The sequence below is a fragment of the Notamacropus eugenii genome, chromosome 3 (assembly GCF_028372415.1).
Source record: "Notamacropus eugenii isolate mMacEug1 chromosome 3, mMacEug1.pri_v2, whole genome shotgun sequence".
Taxonomy (NCBI): domain Eukaryota; kingdom Metazoa; phylum Chordata; class Mammalia; order Diprotodontia; family Macropodidae; genus Notamacropus; species Notamacropus eugenii.
In genome coordinates, this window is record NC_092874.1 from 11,290,441 (window position 1) to 11,309,992 (window position 19,552).

General features: G+C 41.6%; 1 protein-coding gene across 16 annotated transcripts in view; it reads left to right on the forward strand.

Annotated features, from left to right (window-relative positions):
- The window catches only part of HDAC9 (histone deacetylase 9), an 885,788-nt gene that overhangs the window by 598,401 nt on the left and 267,835 nt on the right, over positions 1–19,552 (forward strand). For all 16 annotated transcript variants that reach the window (XM_072650844.1, XM_072650846.1, XM_072650845.1 and 13 more), the window contains 2 exons: positions 4,453–4,586; positions 19,155–19,275. In XM_072650844.1, the coding sequence (XP_072506945.1) occupies positions 4,453–4,586; positions 19,155–19,275 (255 nt within the window). The remainder of the gene's footprint in view (positions 1–4,452; positions 4,587–19,154; positions 19,276–19,552) is intronic.

Sequence of the window (19,552 nt, forward strand, 5' to 3'; positions counted from 1 at the left end):
CCTAGCTTTTTCAATCACTCAGAGAGAGACCCCACCCCTTTTTTTTTTGTGGCTTGAGTGTCCTCAAGCAACCCTCCATGCCTGCGAAGGCTAAAATACCTTTCCCGAAATCTTTGGCCTAATCCTTGATACCATCTTAGATTTACAGTCGATGAGTGAACCGACCAAGGTATTTACTTTTGATAGGTATCTCTGATTAAGTTGCCCTAGGAATTCATTTTTATAATGTACTATACCACAAGCCAGCATTCCACATCCTAGCTGCCTTTCCTACATTAGCCACTTCCTGTGATCCTTCTTGTTTCTGGGCCGGAACAGCTCAGCCCGTGTGTTCCAAATGACCCAGGGCCTCTGTGTGGTGAACATGGAAGCTTCTTCTGCCTTGGCTCCTGTGCATTCTTTGCTTAGCCCCAATGGTCTCTATGGGAAGAATTTGCTCACTGCCTGTTAGGAATATATTTGGGAATTGGTGGACCTGAGTCTATCAAAAGCCTGATACCTTTCCCTGAAATACAGACTCCCTTCTCATACTGTATGTCATTTTCAGGCGACTCTTTGCATTTTCAGTGAAGACCAATATTTACCTGAGAATGAGAGATCTTTCCCTTACCAACTCCCCACCCACCTCCCTGACTTTCTTAATTAAAATGTTTGCTTAAGTTTTAAAGGCTGACTCTATGGGGCCCACATGTGTGGCTGTCTACTGCTGTAAAATGGTTTCCTACTGATAACATTTTCTTTTCTTGGTCTGTTGGAGAGTGTTATGAAGGGTGACGCTTTCCTGATGCTTTTTCATTCCCAGAGATTTTGGGGTTTTTTTTTTCATTGACTTCTTTGAGATGGGATGGGGTGAGGGGAAGTTGGTGTTCAGAGAGCAGTGCTACTGAGAACGGTGTTTGGGCAGGCCTGGAGGAGCATCATTCTAATTGCGATAGCCCTCCAGTCCAACTCAACCTGCTCATTAAAGCATGTGCTCGGAGTGAAGTGCTGGCTGTATGGGGTCAACAGTAATGATGCCTCACAGCCATCGCCTCCATTTTACAGATGTGGAAACTGAAGCTAAAACTTAAAGAGGCAGTTAGTTAGTATTGTACCTATAACCCAGCTTTTTCTGGTTCTTAGTCCAGTACAACAGCCGTTATATCAGAAATGGAATTGTTTGTGCCTTCTGAGGGCTCACATTTTACTGGAAACATAATGGAACAGTGGCAGATAATAGCCCTCATCCGTAAGTAAAATACTCCCAATCAAAGGGCAAGAGGGAAAACTGACTTTTCATCCAAAAACCTCTCTGCCCTGGATTCCCGGGAGGGAGCCGATGTGACCCCACCGAGGCTCTTGTTCTAATGGCTTGTGAGTAAATAAGGAGATAAACGTTCAATTCAATGAATGGTTTTGAGTTGGGGGAAATGACTTTTGTTTTGTGTGCTTCTCCCCAGGGGGCTGCAGTGATACAGGCAGTGCATGAACACGAGACCTGCCATATCCTAGTGTTCACTCAGATTTCATAGAGAGAAGGATGCTAGATAAAGGAATAATAATCGCAGCATTTCTGTAGTGCTCTGAGGTTTGCCAAATGCAGACAGCAAAGGCAGGCATCATTATTATTACCATTATATAGATGAGGAAGCCGAGTCTGAAGGAAGTTGAGTGACTTGCACAGGATCACAGAGGCAGATTTGGACCCAGGTCTCCCTGATGCCAGGTTCATTGCTTCATCCACTGTGCTGCCAGATACATCCTAGAGCTAGAAAGAACCTCAGAGACCTTTTAGCACAAACATCTCCATTTACAGTGGAGGAAACTGAGGCTCTGAGAAGTTCTGAATGAACATTAAATGCTTTACTGTGTTCCAGCATGGACTCTGGGGTGAGCACCCCAAGAAGAAAAAATACCCAGGTAATTATTTGTATTTATCCAGAATGATTAGTGACAACCTCTTTATTAATTTTCCCTAGCTTTATTAGCACTTAAGAGAAAAGACATTCAGTACATTAAAAAGAAAAGGCACATGTTTGAGGTACACTTTTGCATCAGTTAATCACCGTGAAACTGATGGTGGGAATAATTCATCCATCCATAAGTGTCTATACACATATATATGATTACAATATTCATTTGGCAGATTTTCATGAAGTTCAATTCAGAATCCAAAAGAAATGAAATCTGCCCTCTCTGCTTTGCCCACCTACATGCAGCTCTGGCTCACCTCCATACCCCAATTTCCTTTAGAAGCCACATGTTATTATAATGCACATGATATCAAAGATCATTTTCTGTGTGGACCTAATGTACACATTTTTCTAGGCATAACATAATGAGCACAGAAAAACCTGAAAGTCTTTACTATTTTCTCTGTCTAAAGAATGAATAAAATTCCTTTATTTGACTTTCCAAATTCAATTGTTGGTCAAATACCTTGGCATTATTTCTTAGAGATCTGAAGGGCAAAAAGCCATGTACCAGCCTGTTTTCTAGTTTCATAAATCGATCTCCTGACCTGGAGTATGGACACCCACATCAGCTGTTATCAGTAGACAGGCAGAGGTAGTAAAATGGAGAGCGCTGATGCATAGAGATTTGGGGAGACTTTAATTATTGATGGGTGTCTGGGTGGCCTAGTGGAGACAGTGCAAGGCCTGGAATCAAGAAGCTGGTTGAGAATTGGAAAGGACTTTAGAACCCAGCTAGTCCTAAAAGTTCATCTTTCAGATGAGGACATTGAGGTGCACAGAGATGGTTTTGGTATGAAGTGACAGGCCTTGGATGTTCTACCCAACACTGGCTCTCCACTCAAAACTTAATCAATGGAAGGATTTTTGAACCTCATTCAAATTTATGAGTAGAAATGCAAAACAAAATCCAATTTCTAAGTTTCATTTTTTTAGGGTGGAGCAATACCGATTTCACATGCAGTGGAGATATGTTTTCATCTTTTTGTGTGCGCATTTGTGTATAAATATGTATGTATGTATGTGAGGAAATGTATACTTGTATTTTTGTTGGTTTGTTTTTATATCACCCACACTTTCCAATGAGTCTCTTCCTCCACTTCTCCAAGAGAGCTGTTCCTTATAACAAAGAACTCAAAATCAAGAAAGCAAAGCCTTTCTCAAAACTACACAGTAAACTTTAGCAGCCCAATAATAGTGACATTGTTTTGCACCCATGGTCCCCACCCTCTGCAAAGAATCCAGGACCAAGGCCTTCTGGTGCGGCTACCTTGGGGCCACGCTTGGTGCCCACAGTCCCGTGGGCCCAGCTGACAACGAGCAGTTCTTTTCATTCACCTCATTGTCATTAGTGGACTTGTCATTTTCCTGGCTCTCCTTCCCTTTGCACCAAGTTGTCTTTAGGCATTAGGCATGACAAAGAACTTGTGGGCCTTCTCAACATCAGACTTAAGCTGTCTAAAAATATATATTAATATTGTTCACTCCCACCTGGAGAAGAATTTAGATCCTAGCTGAAGTTTCTTAAAAACACTCACAAAACAACCTGCCAGGTGAGTCACTTCAAACCATTCCCAGGCTCCTCTGGAAATACTGATGGATGTGCGCTGGGGGCATTGAACTCTACCAATTTACATATGCCTGAACAGTGGCCCTGGACTCCTCACAACACATAAGTCCCATTTTCTCCCAGGGTCCCCAACAAAGCCGTCTCTGCCTTTTGGTTCTCTCCGTATATGTGTGAATGTAGGTGTATACACATACATATATATACATATACACACCTATGCACATGTATATATACATATATATGTACATCACATAGATAATTATTTTTAAAGAATTGTTTTCTTTCCTGAGGACAAGAATACATTAAAATAATAATACTTATTATTCTGATTTGTCCCATTAAAATCCTCCTGTGATGCTCTACCATGGAAGGAGTTAGACTTTGCTATCCTCAAGGCCATTTCAGGAGAACCCAAGCTTTGGCAAAGTGTCTGGCACATAGTAGGTACTCAGTTAATGCTTGTGGCCTTGGTTTGCTATGTTCCTGCTCTGATGAGACTTCAAATGGAGCCTGAGGGATGAGTCATAGGTCTTTTGTCTGAGGTCCAGCCTAACTAACCTAAGAACTACCCATCATCATGGGAATAGCCCTGGGTCAGGAGGGTTCAAATCCTGCCTCTGATCTGAGGCAAGTCACAACCTCTCTGGGTTTCAGTTTCCTTAAATATCACATGAAGGGATTGGTCTACAGAGTGTCTGAGGGATGTTTCAGCTCTACATCTAGGACCCAAATGAATTTTTGGCCACTGGGAGCCCATCCCTTTGGCTGGGGATGGAACTGCGATCTTTGGTGGTGGGGGCCTCTCACCTGGTCCATTCCTACTTCTCGCATTCACATGTCCCTGCTGAAATCTCAGACCCCAGAAGGCTGAAGGGTGTTCCTAAGCAGTGTTTCTAAATTTGTGATTGTTGTGTTCTTTGCCTGTGGCAGGTGTGGTGTATGACGCTTTGATGCTAAAGCACCAGTGCATCTGCGGCCGCCCTGCCCTTCATCCTGAGCACGCTGGGAGGATCCAGAGCATCTGGTCACGCCTGCAAGAAACGGGGCTCCTGAGCAAGTGTGAGGTAAGAAAGAGAGAGACCCCTAGGTCCCAGTGAAGGAAGTGGCATCCCGAGGGCACTAAGCTATCAACACTGGAGGAGGCTGCTCTTCCCTGTGGGCTCTCCATACCAGAAAAATCATAACTCCTATCAAAGGGAGGAGAGATGGAAGGAGATAATCTTACTGTGAGTCTTGGATAAATGTCTGTTGATCGAGAGGCCCTCCAAGCCTTCAGCTGCTGCTCGGTACCTGTGAGCCAGGTGGTCAGTGTGTCATTGGTTGTCAGGAAGGGGGATGACAAATTGTAAGGCATTCAGAGGTGATCAGGATGGAAAGGAGTCTAGAGTCCAAGCTGCAGATTTGAGGTGTAACTTTTACAAACAAAGAAAGTTTGAGTCCAAGCCTTCCCTTCCTATTTGTTGGACCTTGGGCACATCAGGGTCCTCATATGCAAACACTGACTACCTAATTCATCTAACCTCTGCATTCCATTGATTGGAGAGTGCCTGAGCCAACTGTGTTAGATAGGGTTTGATAGTGGATACAAAGCTGGATTCTAAGTTAACAAGACCTGAGTTTGAATCTGGCCTGGGACATTTACAAGCTATGTGATCCTAGGAAAGTCATTTTACTTCCCTGAGCCTCAGTTTCCTCACCTATCAAATAGAGTCATGGCGAGGATCAAATGAGATATAAAATACTTTGCAAACAAAGTTACTACATGAATGTGAGTTATTGTTAGGATGTAATTAATGCAACATGGTATAGCAGTTAAGGAGTCTTCCTAACTTGGAGTCAGGAAGGCTTGGATCCCAGTGCCACTTCAGATACTTTCTAGCTGTGTGACCCTGGGCAAGTCATCCCATCACTTGGTTTCTTGGATATCCCAGTTCATGACACCTCATTTTCCTCAACTGTAGAATGAGGGGGTTGGGCTCAGTGGTCTCTACAGTCCCTTTGAGTTCTAAATTGGTGATCCCATGATCCTCTACATAATATTGTGTTGAAAGAAATGGGGACTATAAAGAATCCAGAGAAATGTCAGAGTAGTCCCATGAACTGATGCAAGGAAAAGGATGGAGAACCAGAACAATGTGAACCAGAACTATAGTGATGGAAGGGAAGTCCACAGTAAGTGGGTCAGAATGCTCTTCATCAGCTCTCCTGAGGCCCAGAAAAGTTAAGTGAGTTGCCCAGGGTCACACAGCTACTATACGTTAGAAGCAGAATTTGAAACCAAGTCTCCCAGATGTTGATGTCTGATTGAGCTGAGCTACACGTGATCAACCTTTTTGTCTCAAATTATTACTGCAGGTTAGAAGTGTTTTGAAGTGAACATTTCAAAATGTTCCTTTATAACTTTTTCTTTAAATACAGTTCAGTTGCAGGCTTTCTGGTTATAATTGTTCCCCTTTATAAAAGTCTCGGTACATCTCTGAGACCCATGGCTGTCGAGTGTGATATTGTGGATAGAATTCTGGGCAGAGACACAGAAGGTTCTAATCCCAGGTCTGTAATCTACTGGCTGTATGACTTAATCTCCCAAGATTCAGTTTTCTCATCTATGAAATGGGTCTAATACTAGCACTTACTTCCAAGGGTGGTTATAAAGGTTCCATGAAGAAATGTCCGTGAAGTGTTCTGCAGACCTTAAGGCATCAGAGAACTGTCAGCTGTCATCATCTTGTTCTGAGAACTAGACCTAGAGTGAGGAGGACCTACCTTCGTGAGTTCAAATCCAGCCTCAGACACTTCCTAGCTGTGTGAACCTGGGCTAGTCATGTAACTCCATTTGCTTCAGTTTTCTCATCTGTAAAATGAGCTGGAGAAGGAAATGGCAAACCACTCCAATATCTTTGCCAAGAAAACTCTAAATGGGGTTTGAGGAGTGGGACATGACTGAAACAATTGAATGGCACCACAATTACAATGGTCCAATTGGCCATTTCAGTGGCATTTCTCCAAGAAAGCAACAGAGCAGGGTCTGGTCCCCATTGGTAGAGGACATTCTTCCCTGGGAGTTCCCTGTATAAGTCCAGTGCAGAAAAAAGAAGTGGTCTACAACAGTATATCATCCCTTCCCTGATGCTGTCCCAGCCATTCTAATCTGATGGGGTTTCCAGTTTTCCTAAAGAGCTATCCAAACAATTCTACTTCCCTGAAACATCTACCTACACTCTTAGCCCACCAGGGCAGAGTGACTGGATCATTCACAAATAGTCAAGCATTTGCCAGTTCTCAGACTATTCTGCTTCTTTTCTGAGCTCCTCATCTCCCAGTGCTTCCTTATTAGAGATAGAGACAGGAAAGATGCAAATACTGGTGGAAGGACATTCTCTCTACTAATGCAGGTTGACATCTTTTCTGTGACTTAATAGATTGAATGGAGTTGCCAGAGCAGCCATTTGGTGAAGTGACTTACCCAGGATCACACAGCCGTATGTGTTAGAGCCAGGGCTTGAAATTCTGTTTTCCTGGTTCTGAGGCCAGCTTTCTGTTCATTCTGTCATAATACCAAACTACAAAGAATGTCTTAATTACCAAATCTAGTGGCCCTTCCTCATTCCTTGTAATTGAGCTCTCTGCTATACTTTATACGATTGACCACCTTGTGCTTTGGACATACCCTTCCTCTTGGAGTTTTCTGTGACAATATTCCCTCTTGGTTGTCTTCTAACCAATCTGACCATTTCTTGGTCTCTTCCTGACTGTAAATGCTCCTCAGAACTCTATTGTTAGCCTTCTTGTATCCCCTCTCTATGCTCACTCTATTGGTGATTTCTTCAGCTCCCGTGAGTTTAATTTTCATCTCTATGTAGTTAACTCCTAGGTCTACATATCCCTCCTTATTCTCTTTTCTGAGGTCCATTCTCAAATCACCAATTGCCCGCTGAACATTTCCAATGGACTATTCTAACGGTTTCTCAAATTCAACATGTCAAAGCAGAACTCACTGTATCTCCATCCAAACCCTCCACCATATCCAACTTTCCTATTTCTCTGGAGAGTACCATTTTTTTTTTGAATCATCCAGGTCCTTCAATGCAGAATTGTCTTTGATTCCTCACTCTCTCACCTTACACATCTGAGTAGTTGCCAGATCTACTTACACATAATACCTTCTATCCATGCCCACAGCAACCAGTTTAATTCAGGTCCTCATCACAGTTATTCTAGTCTTCCAACAGGTCTCCCTGACCAAATCTCACTACTTTTTTCTCTGGGCAGCTGCCAAAATGATTTCCCCTATATTTGACCACCTAATTCTCCTTTCCATTAAACTCCAATGAGTCCCTGTTGGCTCTAGGATCAAACACAAATTCTTTTTAGACTTAAAAACCCTGAACGACTTGACCTTGGTTGTATATCACTTACACATTGTGGTCTGGCAAGCTAGAGATCTCTGTCATACACAGAACTTAAACTTCAATCCCTGTGACTTGGTACTGGCCAACCTCCATTTCTAGAATGATCTTCCTCCTCATGACCTCACAAAACTACCAACTTCTTTAGGATCCTACTCAAACACCACCTTCTACATGAAATCTGTCTTGATGCCTCCTCCCCTTCCCAAATACTAGGCCCTACTTCACTAACAGTCTTGTGTTTGAGCTTGGATTGATTCTTTATTTACATATACGCACCTACACATACATATATAGCTATGTGTATATAAACTCATAATATAAGCAAATATACCCAAACATACTTTTACCTCTGATAGCATGAAAGCTTCTTGAGGGTAGACTCCTTTCTGTCTCTGTATCCTCAAGATATAGCCCATGGCCTGGCCCACAGGAGGCATGGAGTTAACATTTGGTAAGTAAACATTGCCGAATTCAATTCTCTCTTTTTTATAAATGAAAAAATTAAGGCCCAGAGAAGTGACAGAATTTTTTATCAACTTGATTTGACTCTTTCAGGGCACACAGTGAGTCAGGGGCAGATATAGGGTTTGAACCCCAGACCTCGGCCTCCAACTCTGGCATTCTTTCCACTTAGTTTGTTTCTTTGTTTGCGAAGTTGCGGACAGAGCATGCCTGTGGGAATCTCCATGTAAACAGAGCCTCAAAGAGAGAGGCAGTGAATGAAACAGCTTCAGAAAGTGCAGTATACAGTGGAAAACATTGCCTAATCCACCAGTGCCTCAAAAATGATTAGAGAAGAAGGAGACCTCCAGGCTCAGGCAGGTATGCAGGCTGGTCCAGGGGAAGTTGGACATTTTCCCTGACTTTGGAGCTGCCATAAAATGAGCCCTTTCATGTCCTTCATAAGGCCAAACCAATGCAATGCATCTGTTCTGCTGAATTATCTTGAGTTCCCAACCAAAGGCACTGCCTTTTCATGCATTTTATCATGATGTTATGCCCTTTATTATGTTCTACAAAAGGTTGTGATTCCTCCAGGGCCAATGAGAACTGATTAGGGTGCTGGCCTCCTTCCAGGCTCTGAACACAGGAGGGGAAGGAATGGGCCTGTTTCATTTTTTCCTCCTTTTTGGCAGAAAAGTTAGAATCTATGCCGGGTGTGCTGTGTGTGGGTGGCGGGTGGGGGAGCAGAGAGTGTTTCATTTTACCTTTTCACAAGGGGACTTGGAAGAGCATTGTCAAAATAACCCCATTACCCTCCTTGATCACCAGTGACTTGCAATTCAGAAAGGACAAATCTTGAAGGGAGAGCCTTAGTATTACAGAGGGCAGAGCCAACCTGGAAGTCAGGTAGAGTTGGGGTCAAAGCCTGTCTTGATCCCATGCTAGCTGTGTGACTGACTCAGCTCATCGACTCTCTCAGCATCCCAAGTTAATTTCCAAGGATCTGAATTACAGATGACGTGTTACCATGTGCTGTTGTAGAAGTGGGCATTTCCAGATCTGGAGTTCCTAACTGAAGAAATCAAACATCTAACACCCCCTCCCCTTTCCTCCACCATGAACATTTCTTTTGTAATGAAGTATCACTTGAATGAGATGTAGTCAACATAGTTCTTCCTGGGGAAGAACCCACAGCCTAGATATGTCATTTTCTTTTTAATTCCAATTCAGTTTGGCTACAACAATAATAATCCTTTATGTTCTTCCACACACTGTGCCAAGAGGTGGAGTTACAGGGACAGAAGCATCGTTCTTATCCTTAGGAGGCTTAGATTCTAGGGAGGGGAGATAATGTGTGAACTGATAAGTAAATACCAGGAAATTTGAGAAGGGACAATGCAATTCATAACAGGTCCCTCTGGGAAATCTTCCTCTAGGAAGCTGAATCAGAGCTTATCTTTAAAACAATCAAGGGCACATTTTGCAGGCATGGGGAGGGAAGGGGACAGCCTGGACAAAGGCAGGGAGGTAAGGGACTGGCTGCCAAATCTGGAGAGTTAGCCAGAAGGCCTGTTTGCTTAAAATGTAGTATGTGAAAGAGTCAAATGAAGTCGGTCTGAAAATGTTTCTGGAGGCAGATTGGGAATGGTTTAAAATTACAGCCTGGGTAATTTATATTATATTCTGGAAGCAACTGGGAATCACGGAACGCAGTTGAGCAGGGGAATGGTGTGGTCAGATCTGTGCTTCAGAAAGATAATGTCATGATCTGTATTAACATGTAAAGAAGAATGGGGAGGCTTAGCATGCCACAGGAAAAGGATAAAATGGGAAAAAATGAATAGGAGTTAGTGAGGATGTGAAGTGACCCTGACAAGGTGCACCAGATAATTGCTTCGTAACCAGGGACAAAAAAAACACGGTGACTGGAAGGGGTGGACCCAGAAAAGAAGAATCTTCATATCCCCTCTCACGTTTAGTACTTGGATCCTTGCTTCTGGTCTTCGTCATTGGACAGTCAATCCATAGCTCTGACAGGGAGCCCAGAATATTCTCTGCTTAGTCATGGTTCTTCTCTCTCTGAGATCAGAACACATTTTTGGCCCAAAGTAGAGTCATCAAATGGTACTTATGTGAACATTGTATCATTAGTGTTTATAAGATTTAGTCAATTAACAAAAGGGTTGAAAGATAGAAAGTCATTGTGGAAATCAAAGATATGCCAAGGAATTAAACAGAGGGGTGGATGGTGTCCTAGAAGGAACACTAGACTTAGAATCTGAAGACATGAGGACCAATCACAGCTCAGTCACTTACTTCCCATGTTAACTTGGGTAAAATTAGATGAAACTGTGCCTTAGTTTCCTATGCCATAAAATGAAAGAATTGGACTAGATCTGATATCACTTTTGTCTCTAAATCCATGACTGTAGGTCTGGATCGCTTGTAAATATAAAGTTACCTCCCCCAAATATGATGACTTAAGGAAGCTCATACAGGAAAAGGTGTGGCCTAGAGTGGAGTACTTCATTAAAACATGTGTTACATCAGCTAAATTAAAAAAGTTATAAATGTGGGCACGTCCCTCACCTTGCTAGGTACTAGCCATTCAAGATAAAACATAATAGTTACCTCTAGGGAGTGTATGGTCTGGAGAATACAGTCAGGGCAGGAGCACAAAGCATACGTCATACTATACTGATTCCCACTGGGTGCTGCTGTGAGTGCTGGTGAAGTAGTAATATGAAGGGAGAGGGGAGGGCAGAAAATCCCATGTGATCTGTGCTATGAAAGAAGCTGGGAATTCCAATGGGATAGTGATGGAACATTTATATACGTAGATAGCAAGATAACAAGGGTTATTACATGTTATTATGTGATAATGTCCCTAATTTTCATATATGGTTTGCCATTTGATTTGCTGCATATAGTGTTTGTTAAGCAAAAAATCAAAATGTCAGAAAGATGCCTCATACTGGACAGCATAAGTGTTATTGGGAAATATTGAGGACATGAATTCTAAACAGATCTACTGAAATGTGGAACCATTTCAAAGTTATGGGATAAATTGGAGGCAGATGGTTCAAGATGTGAGCCAGAACTCCTATGACAGGCATCTGATCACAAGCTCTGGAGCTGAGAGGGACCCCAGAGGTTATCAAGTACCTACCCGCTCATTTTCTAAGGGGGTAAACTGAGGCACAAAGAGAAACGATGACTGGCACTTGTCTGCTTTCCACAGGTAGTAGGTAGGTGCACCAGGAATAAACCTACATTCTCTGACTTTATTCTAATCCCCATTTATAAAACCCCATTTATTAAACACCCACTGTACACAGGGAATAGAGTGATGGTCTTGGAGTCAAGAAGACCTGAGTTCGAATGTGACCTTAGACATTTGCTAGCTGTTTACCCCTGGTCAAATCACTTAACTTCTATCTGTCTTAGTAGGTTTCTCCTTCCTCCCTCCCTCCCTCTCTCCCTCCCTCCCTCCCTCCCTCCCTTCCTTCCTTCCTTCCTTCCTTCCTTCCTTCCTTCCTTCCTTCCCACATCCCTTCCTACATCTTTCCCTCCTCTCCCTCCCTCTTCATCCTCTTTCCTCTCCCTCTGTCCACCTGGGTTATCATACCCTTACCTGAGGATGCTCTGCCCAAAGGAATGCAAATTTTGATCACTGAAACCTTGAACAGTCTAGATCTCTTTATTAAGGACATGCCTTAAATCCAAACCACTCTGACTCACACCGATTGGCCAACAATAGGTCCTAGCCCAAGCCTCCCATGACCAGGATACAAAAAATGGCCAGGATATAAAAATCAGTTGACTCATGGCCTTCAAAATTCATTCATTTAATTTAATGAAATTTCTTTGATTTTTAGGATAACAGTATAATTATTATCACAGTCAAATTTGTAAGTCTTTAGGTTTAATAATGATAGAAAATAGCAGAATTTCTATAATAATTTATGGTTTTATAAAGTGCCTAACAAATATTATCTAATCTTAGCCTCACAACAGTCCTGGAGGTCAGTGCTATTATTTACCCATTTTACAGATGAAGAAACTGAGGCACGTAACATTTAAATGACTTATCCAGTGTTACATAGACAGTAAATATCCAAGGATGGATTTGAACTCAGGTCTTCCTGACTTCAGGTGCAGCATTCTTCCTGTTGCTCCACTAACTAGGGACAATGTTACTTACTGAGTTGTTCATCACATGAGTGTTCCATCATATTGTAAGCACCAGAAAGAATGGACAACTCAGGATCAGAAGGGAAACTGGAGAGTGTCAGGTTTAGGTGGTAGAAGGGGACATTAGTGAAGTAGAAGGAGATCCCTACAGGGAAAGTCCTCAGGAGAGAAATGAAAGCAGAGAATTTATCCTTCTCCATTTGTGAGGTGATATTGAACACAGAAAGTGGGAATACTATGGCTGGTGGCTCCTTGTGGCTTCTCTTGCTTCTCTTACAGTTGGTCAATGCACATCCTTGCATTCAGTAAGGGATCCCTGAGGAGGGGCAGGAGGGGCCCACATTTGGACTGAGTGGCAGTCACATGTACAGGCAGTTCTCCATCTCTGTGGACCAACATGTATCAGAAGAGAAAGCCAACTCATGGTATTAAGCAGAGGCAGGGGGTGGGGGGAGTAGGATAAAGGCACAAGCTTTAGCCAACATTCCAAGGGACAAAACCAGAAGGGGGAGGAGGAGGTGGACAGAACATGGCACTCCTCCAGAGTAGACACTTGTGAAGTGCTTTAATTTCATGACCTCATTTGTGTTGTGCTATCCTCCTTTTACAGATAAGGAAACTGAGGTTCAGAGATGTTCATGAACTTTCCCACAGTCATCCAACTTCTTAAGTGTCAGAGATGGGGGCTCTAGCTCTATCTAGGGATCCGACCCAGAACTCAGAGGCAGTCTACAAGAGGAATTGCACAATTTTGAGTTTGGGAGGTCCAAATTCCACAGCATCCTAGAAATTAGAACTGGGAATCTGCGTTAGGTCAGTCCAGGTCCTTGTTCTGCCAACTTGGGGCTGGAGGTGGGGCCAGGAGGGTGGGATCTTATTCCTTGTGGGGCTTTTCAGAACTGTATTCAATCTGCTTTGTCAGTGACTCAAGCGAAGGGCTTTCACTATTTCCCCCATGAGACTTTTCCACTGGCCAAAATCTCACTGCTAAAAAATGTCCCCTTGGATATTTGGGACGAACATCCATTTATTCATTTCCTGCTATGACTTGTCATTCATCTAATCTTTGGATGAGATTCTAGAGAAAACTTTTCAGATCAAATGGTAACATATCAGGGCCACTAACTGGATTGGTTACCTGCTGATAAAGAGAGCAGTTCATAGGCCTGTAGGATCCTCAGTGTGGAGTTAGGAGGAACCTTAGAGACCCTTCCTCATTATACATATGAAGAAACTTTGGGACTGACTGAGAGTCACATAGCTAGGAAGTACCTGAGGTACAATTTGAGCTCCATATCTTCTTGACTAAAGTTCTAATAGCCTCTCCTCTATATTAGGCTGTTTCCTAGTCATACAAGGTGTGTGTGTGTGTGTGTGTGTGTGTGTGTGTGTGTGTGTGTGTGTGTGTGTGTAAGAGAGAGAGAGAGAGAGAGAGAGAGAGAGAGAGAGCAAGCGAGCATGGAGGCCAGCTTGTACAAAAACCAGATAATCAGAGATGAAATATGAAGTTTGTATGAGGAACAACATGCAGCATGGAGATCCCTTTGGCCAGAATGTCAAATGATGCATGAAGGAAGTTGTGTGAGGTGAGTTCACAGGATCAGGCATTCAAGACAAGAAATGCCCTTGAGCATCATGCCCTCAGCCTCTTCCTTTTACAGAGGAGAAGGTGAGGCAGGGAGAGTCGGAGAGACTTGCCCATGGTCACAGAGGTAGCAACTAGCGTCTGCAAGGGTAATTCTGGAGCCAGATGAAGGTGAAGGGTTCTCAGTGCTGACTGGGACCTGCCGAAGTGTGTGATGCACCAGAATAATAACTAAAGCCGATGATGTCTAACATTGCAAGGAAGAAAATGAGTATTTATGAAGTGCCTACTATGTGTGCCAGGCGCTGTGCTAAGAGCTTTACCAGTATTACCACATTTCATCCTTACAACAACCATGTAAGCAATTATTTTTGTGTATGTCTCTTATTTCTTCTCAATTATATGTAAAAAATGACATTTATTTTTTTAAAAAAAATTAACATTTTCTCCCTCCCCACCTTAAGAAGGCAAGCAATTCATATTAGCCATGTTGAGGGGAAAAAACAGATCAGAAAAAAAGAAGCAAGAAAAATAATGGAAGTAAAACAAAGGATTCTTTTATCTGCATTCAGACTTCCCTCTGTCTGGTGGATAGTGTTTTTTATCACAAGTTCTTCAGAATTGTCTTTGGTCACTGTATTGTTCAGAATAGCTGAGTGATTCACAGTTGGTGATCGTACAGTGCTGTTGGTATTAGGACAATGGCCTCCTGGTTCTGCTTACTGCATCAGTTCATGTAAGTCTTCTCAGAGTTTTCCGAAGCCATCCTGCTCATCATTTCTTATTGCATAACAGTAATCCATCAAAATCAAACACCAGAGCTTCTTTAGTCATTCCCCGGTTGACAGACATTCCCTGAATTTCTAGTTTTTTCCTACCACAAAAAGTTACTATAAATATTTTTGTACATATATGCCATTTTTCTTTTTATTTGTCTCTTTGGGGTACAGTCCTAGTAGGGGTTATTGTTGGGTCAAAGCATATGAACAGTTTGAAGGCCCTTTAGCATGGTTTCAAATTGTTCTCCAGAATGGTTGGACCCCTTCAGAACTCTATGAACAGTGCAAGAGTGTCCTGTTTTTTTCTATAACTCTCTCCACATTTGTCTTTTTCTTTTTCTTGTCTATTAACCAATCTGATAGGTTTGAGGTGATACCTCACAGCAGTTTTAATTTGCATTTCTCAGATCAATAGTGATTTTAAACATTTTTTTCAAATCATTATACATCGCTTTAATTTTTTTTCTTCTTCTGAAAATTGTCTGTTTATATGTTTTGACAGTTTATCAAGTAGGGAATAACATATAAATTCGACTCAATTCTCTATGTATTAGAGAAATGAGGCATTTATCAGAGACCCTGGCTATAAAAAAAATTCATTTTCCTCCTAATTTTGCCTTCATTGTCTTTGTTTGTGCAAAAATATTTTAATTTAATTTAATCAAAACTATCCCTTTCACATCCTGTAATACTCCCTGTCAATTGATTATTCATAAAGTCTTCCCTTATCAGTAGATCTGACAAGAAAAACCTTTGCTGCTCACTTAATTTACTGATTATATCACTGTTTATGTCTATATTATGTTCCCAATTTGACTTTATCTTGGTGTACAGTGTGAGATATCCGTCTATACCTAGTTTCTGACAAATTGCTTTCCAGTTTTCCTAGAAGTTTTTGTCAAATCGTGAATTCTTGTCCATAAAGCTGGGATCTTTGGGTTTATCAAATACTAGATCGTGATGGAAATAAACTTCTGTGTACTGTGTAGCTGGTCTATTCCACTGACCAACCAGTCTACTTCTTAGACAGTACCAGATTATTTTGATGATTACAACTTTGTAATAGAGTTTGAGCTCTGGTACCATTGAGTGGCCTTCCTTCACATTTTTTTTCCATTCCTGACCTTTTGTTCTTCCAGATAAATTGTTATTTTTTCTAGCTTTATAATATTTTTTTTGGTGTGTTCATCTGCATTTGGTGTGTACTGAATAAGCGAATTAATTTAGGTAGAATTATCCTTTGTATCTTGTTGGCTCTGCCTAGTCGTGAGGAATTAATATTTCTCCAATCATTTAGATCTGATTTAATTTGCATGAAAAGCACTTTGTCATGGTGTTCATGTAGTAACTGGATTTGTCTTGATGGGTAGACTCCCAAGTAGTTAATATTGTCCCCAGTTATTAAAGTGGAATTTCTCTTTCTATCTCTTTTATTGGCAGTTATAGAAATGCTGCTGATTTATGAGGGATTATATGATATCTCGCAATTTGCTGAAGTTGTTTTCAGTGTATTCTCTAATATTCTCTAAGTATCCCAGCATATTGCCTGCAGTGACCATTTTGTTTTCTTATCTCTTATTCGAATTCCTTCCATTTCTTTGCGATTATAGTCCAGTACTGAATAAAGGGAGTAATGGTGGCTATTCTTGTTTCATCCTTGATCTTATTGAAAAGACTGCTAGTTTATTCCCATTATAGAGAATGCTACTATTACTATTTTTATGTTATTAATTATCCTCATTTTACAGATGAGGATACTGAGGCATAGATAAGTTAAATAGATTGCCAAGGGTCACACAGCTATTAAGTCTCTGAGACCAGATTTAAACTCAGACCTTCCTGACCCTATAACCAAATTAAAAATAAAAAAAATCTCAATGTGGTATAAAAGAATCAAACTTTTATAAAGGAAATGTGGATACTTTCTGAACTCAACTATCTATTTACAGCCTCTGTTAACTGACAGAATAGCAAAGCTCTGGTGAGCATGGGATTGTAGAAGGTTCTAATGAAAAGTGAATGTCCTCCATCTAACCTCTGCAGTCTAGCATGGCAGCGCACCCTTCCCAGATCTTGGCCACATCCTCCCTGGGTTTTGCTGGCTCCCCAGCATTCCCTGGCTCAAGAATCACAGTTTTTTGAGGAAATATTTATCTGAAATATATTTTTTATTTTTCTAGAGACGCAAATGGTCACATTAGGATGAGTCACAGTGACACTAGCAAACATCTTCATTATTCCCATAGCATGATTTTCATTTTTACATGAATAGTCACAGACTGAAATATCTTTGTCTGGGTTCCAAAGAAACACCAATTTCTGCCCTTTGTGAGTTCATCTCTCTCTACTGCCCTGCCTGTACCCTGTCCCATTGGATCTCATCATTCATTGTGTCTCACCACCATCTCTCTCAGCTCTGTCCTCTGACCAAGGATCACCCTGTGTCTTGGCTTTTCTCCCATAGCTGATTTCAGTTTAGAGGGCTCACACCTGGACCTCTTTCCCCTGATTCTGGGAGGGGGCAGAGTGTTATTCAGTCTCTAAATCAGCCCTGTCTAAACCACCTACTTGCTGTTCATGTCTCTAGCTTTCACTGCTAGCTCCTGCTAAAATAGGAGGATCATGGGAATTAGAACTGGGAAGGACTTTAGAAACCATCTAGTCCAGGGATCCTTAACCTTTTCTGGGTTATGTCCTGGGCCTCTTGGGCAGACTGGTAGAGCCAATGGATCCTTTCTTATTATAATGCTGTTTTTAAAATCAAAATGGAAGAAAATGGTTAGAGATTAGCAAAAAATCTAGTGAAAAATAAATATGTATTTTTCCCCATCCAAGTTCTGCCCCTACCAGAAAAAAAAAACCCTGAGCTAGTCTAGTCATATCAGAGACTCAGACCAAATAGAAAAAGTGACCTGTCCAAGATCACACAGTGTAGGTAGCAGAACCAAACCTTGAATGCAGGACTCAGACTTCTGAGGCCCGAGTTGGGGTTCTTTTCACTCCACTATCTATATGGCTCAGTAATTAATACTTATAAAGCAAAATATAATCAGCGTCCAAATCTCAGACAATGCATTAATTTTTGTTACATACACCAGACCATCTTCCACAGAAAGTGTACAACATTTGCAGGAGCAAGAGGAAACTACACGGTGTAGGAGAAATAACGCTGGCTGTGCTGTCAGAAGCTCTGGGTTGGAATCCTGGCTGTGGTACTTACAATTCTGTTACCTTAGGCTCTGGTTCTCGGTTTCTTCACATTTAAAGTTGCTAGTTATGACTTGATGATCCCTTTGATAATGTGACAGAAGAGACAATGTTGGTTCCAAAGAAGGGGGAACTGACTGGGAGGAAAGTAATTGATTAACTCTCCGCCTTGACTGTGTGAAGCTATCCCTTGAGCTTAGGTCCAAGCTGGGAGACAAATACAAAGCATTTAAACCAACTTGTGGGATTGAATTGTAATTTATCTTTCACTGATATTCATTAGAACCTCTTAAGGGAGGGGAGCTCTGATCAGGGTGGATGATAGTAATGCAACAGGAGGTCTTACTTCATGAATGTGTCCTCCAACCAGTAACCCACTTGGTCTTTCTGTTGAAGGATGTTAGGTAGAGTATTGATACTGATCAAATATGGAACTTGGGGTCAAGAAGAACTGTGAATCCTACTTTGGACACTATCTAGTTGTACAATTTTTAATGTCATTTTACCTTTTTCAGTCTCAGTTTCCTCATCTGTAAAATGGGGATAATAAGAGTACCTATCACTCAGAGTTTCTGTGAAAACCAAAAGAGATAACTGATGTAAAGCACTGTGGAAACATTACAGCATTGCATAATTAATGATGATGATGATAATGTTCATAAAGTAAGAAACTGCTAAGTATTGTATAGGGTTTTTTTCCTACCAGAAAACTGGCTTTTATTAGCTTGTCCCCTTAAGTTTAAATGACATTAAAGTCCAGGACTTATGCATTCATTTTTAAATCCTACGTAAAGCACTTGCTGAATCTTAAAGTGCTACGCAGTTACTATTACTACTGCTATGATTATAATTATATTATTTTTTCCATATGCTATTGTGGTGCTTTAATAAGCAAAAAAATGTCCCATTCTTGCCTGATGCATCTCCAACCTATAATTAGCCTTACTTTTTGGGGTCTTACGTTTTCTCCATGCTGTCACTGTACCCCTACCAGCCGTTCTTGTTTTCTTCCAGCGGATCCAAGGTCGAAAAGCTTCTCTTGAAGAGTTACACCTGGTCCACTCTGACCACCACTCTCTTCTCTACGGCACTGACCCCTTGAGCAGACAGAAGCTGGACCCCAGGACGCTCCGAGGTGTGTACCACTGAGAACAGCACCTTCTATCCTTACCATTAGGCTCGTGGGTGTCAGTGTCAAATACTTGGCAGACAGTGGGGCCAAAATCAGCTTTTCCAGCAGCGCTGCTGAATAGAGGGAGAGAGAATGTTACAGTGGAAGCCAATGGACATGAATCAAGTGCGGGGGTTGAAATCTGACAAGAGTTCCCTCAAATTCACTTTAAAAATAAAAAGAGCTATTTGGTAACTTTTACTTTGACAGGATTTGCACAGCCTGATTTAATTATGGACTC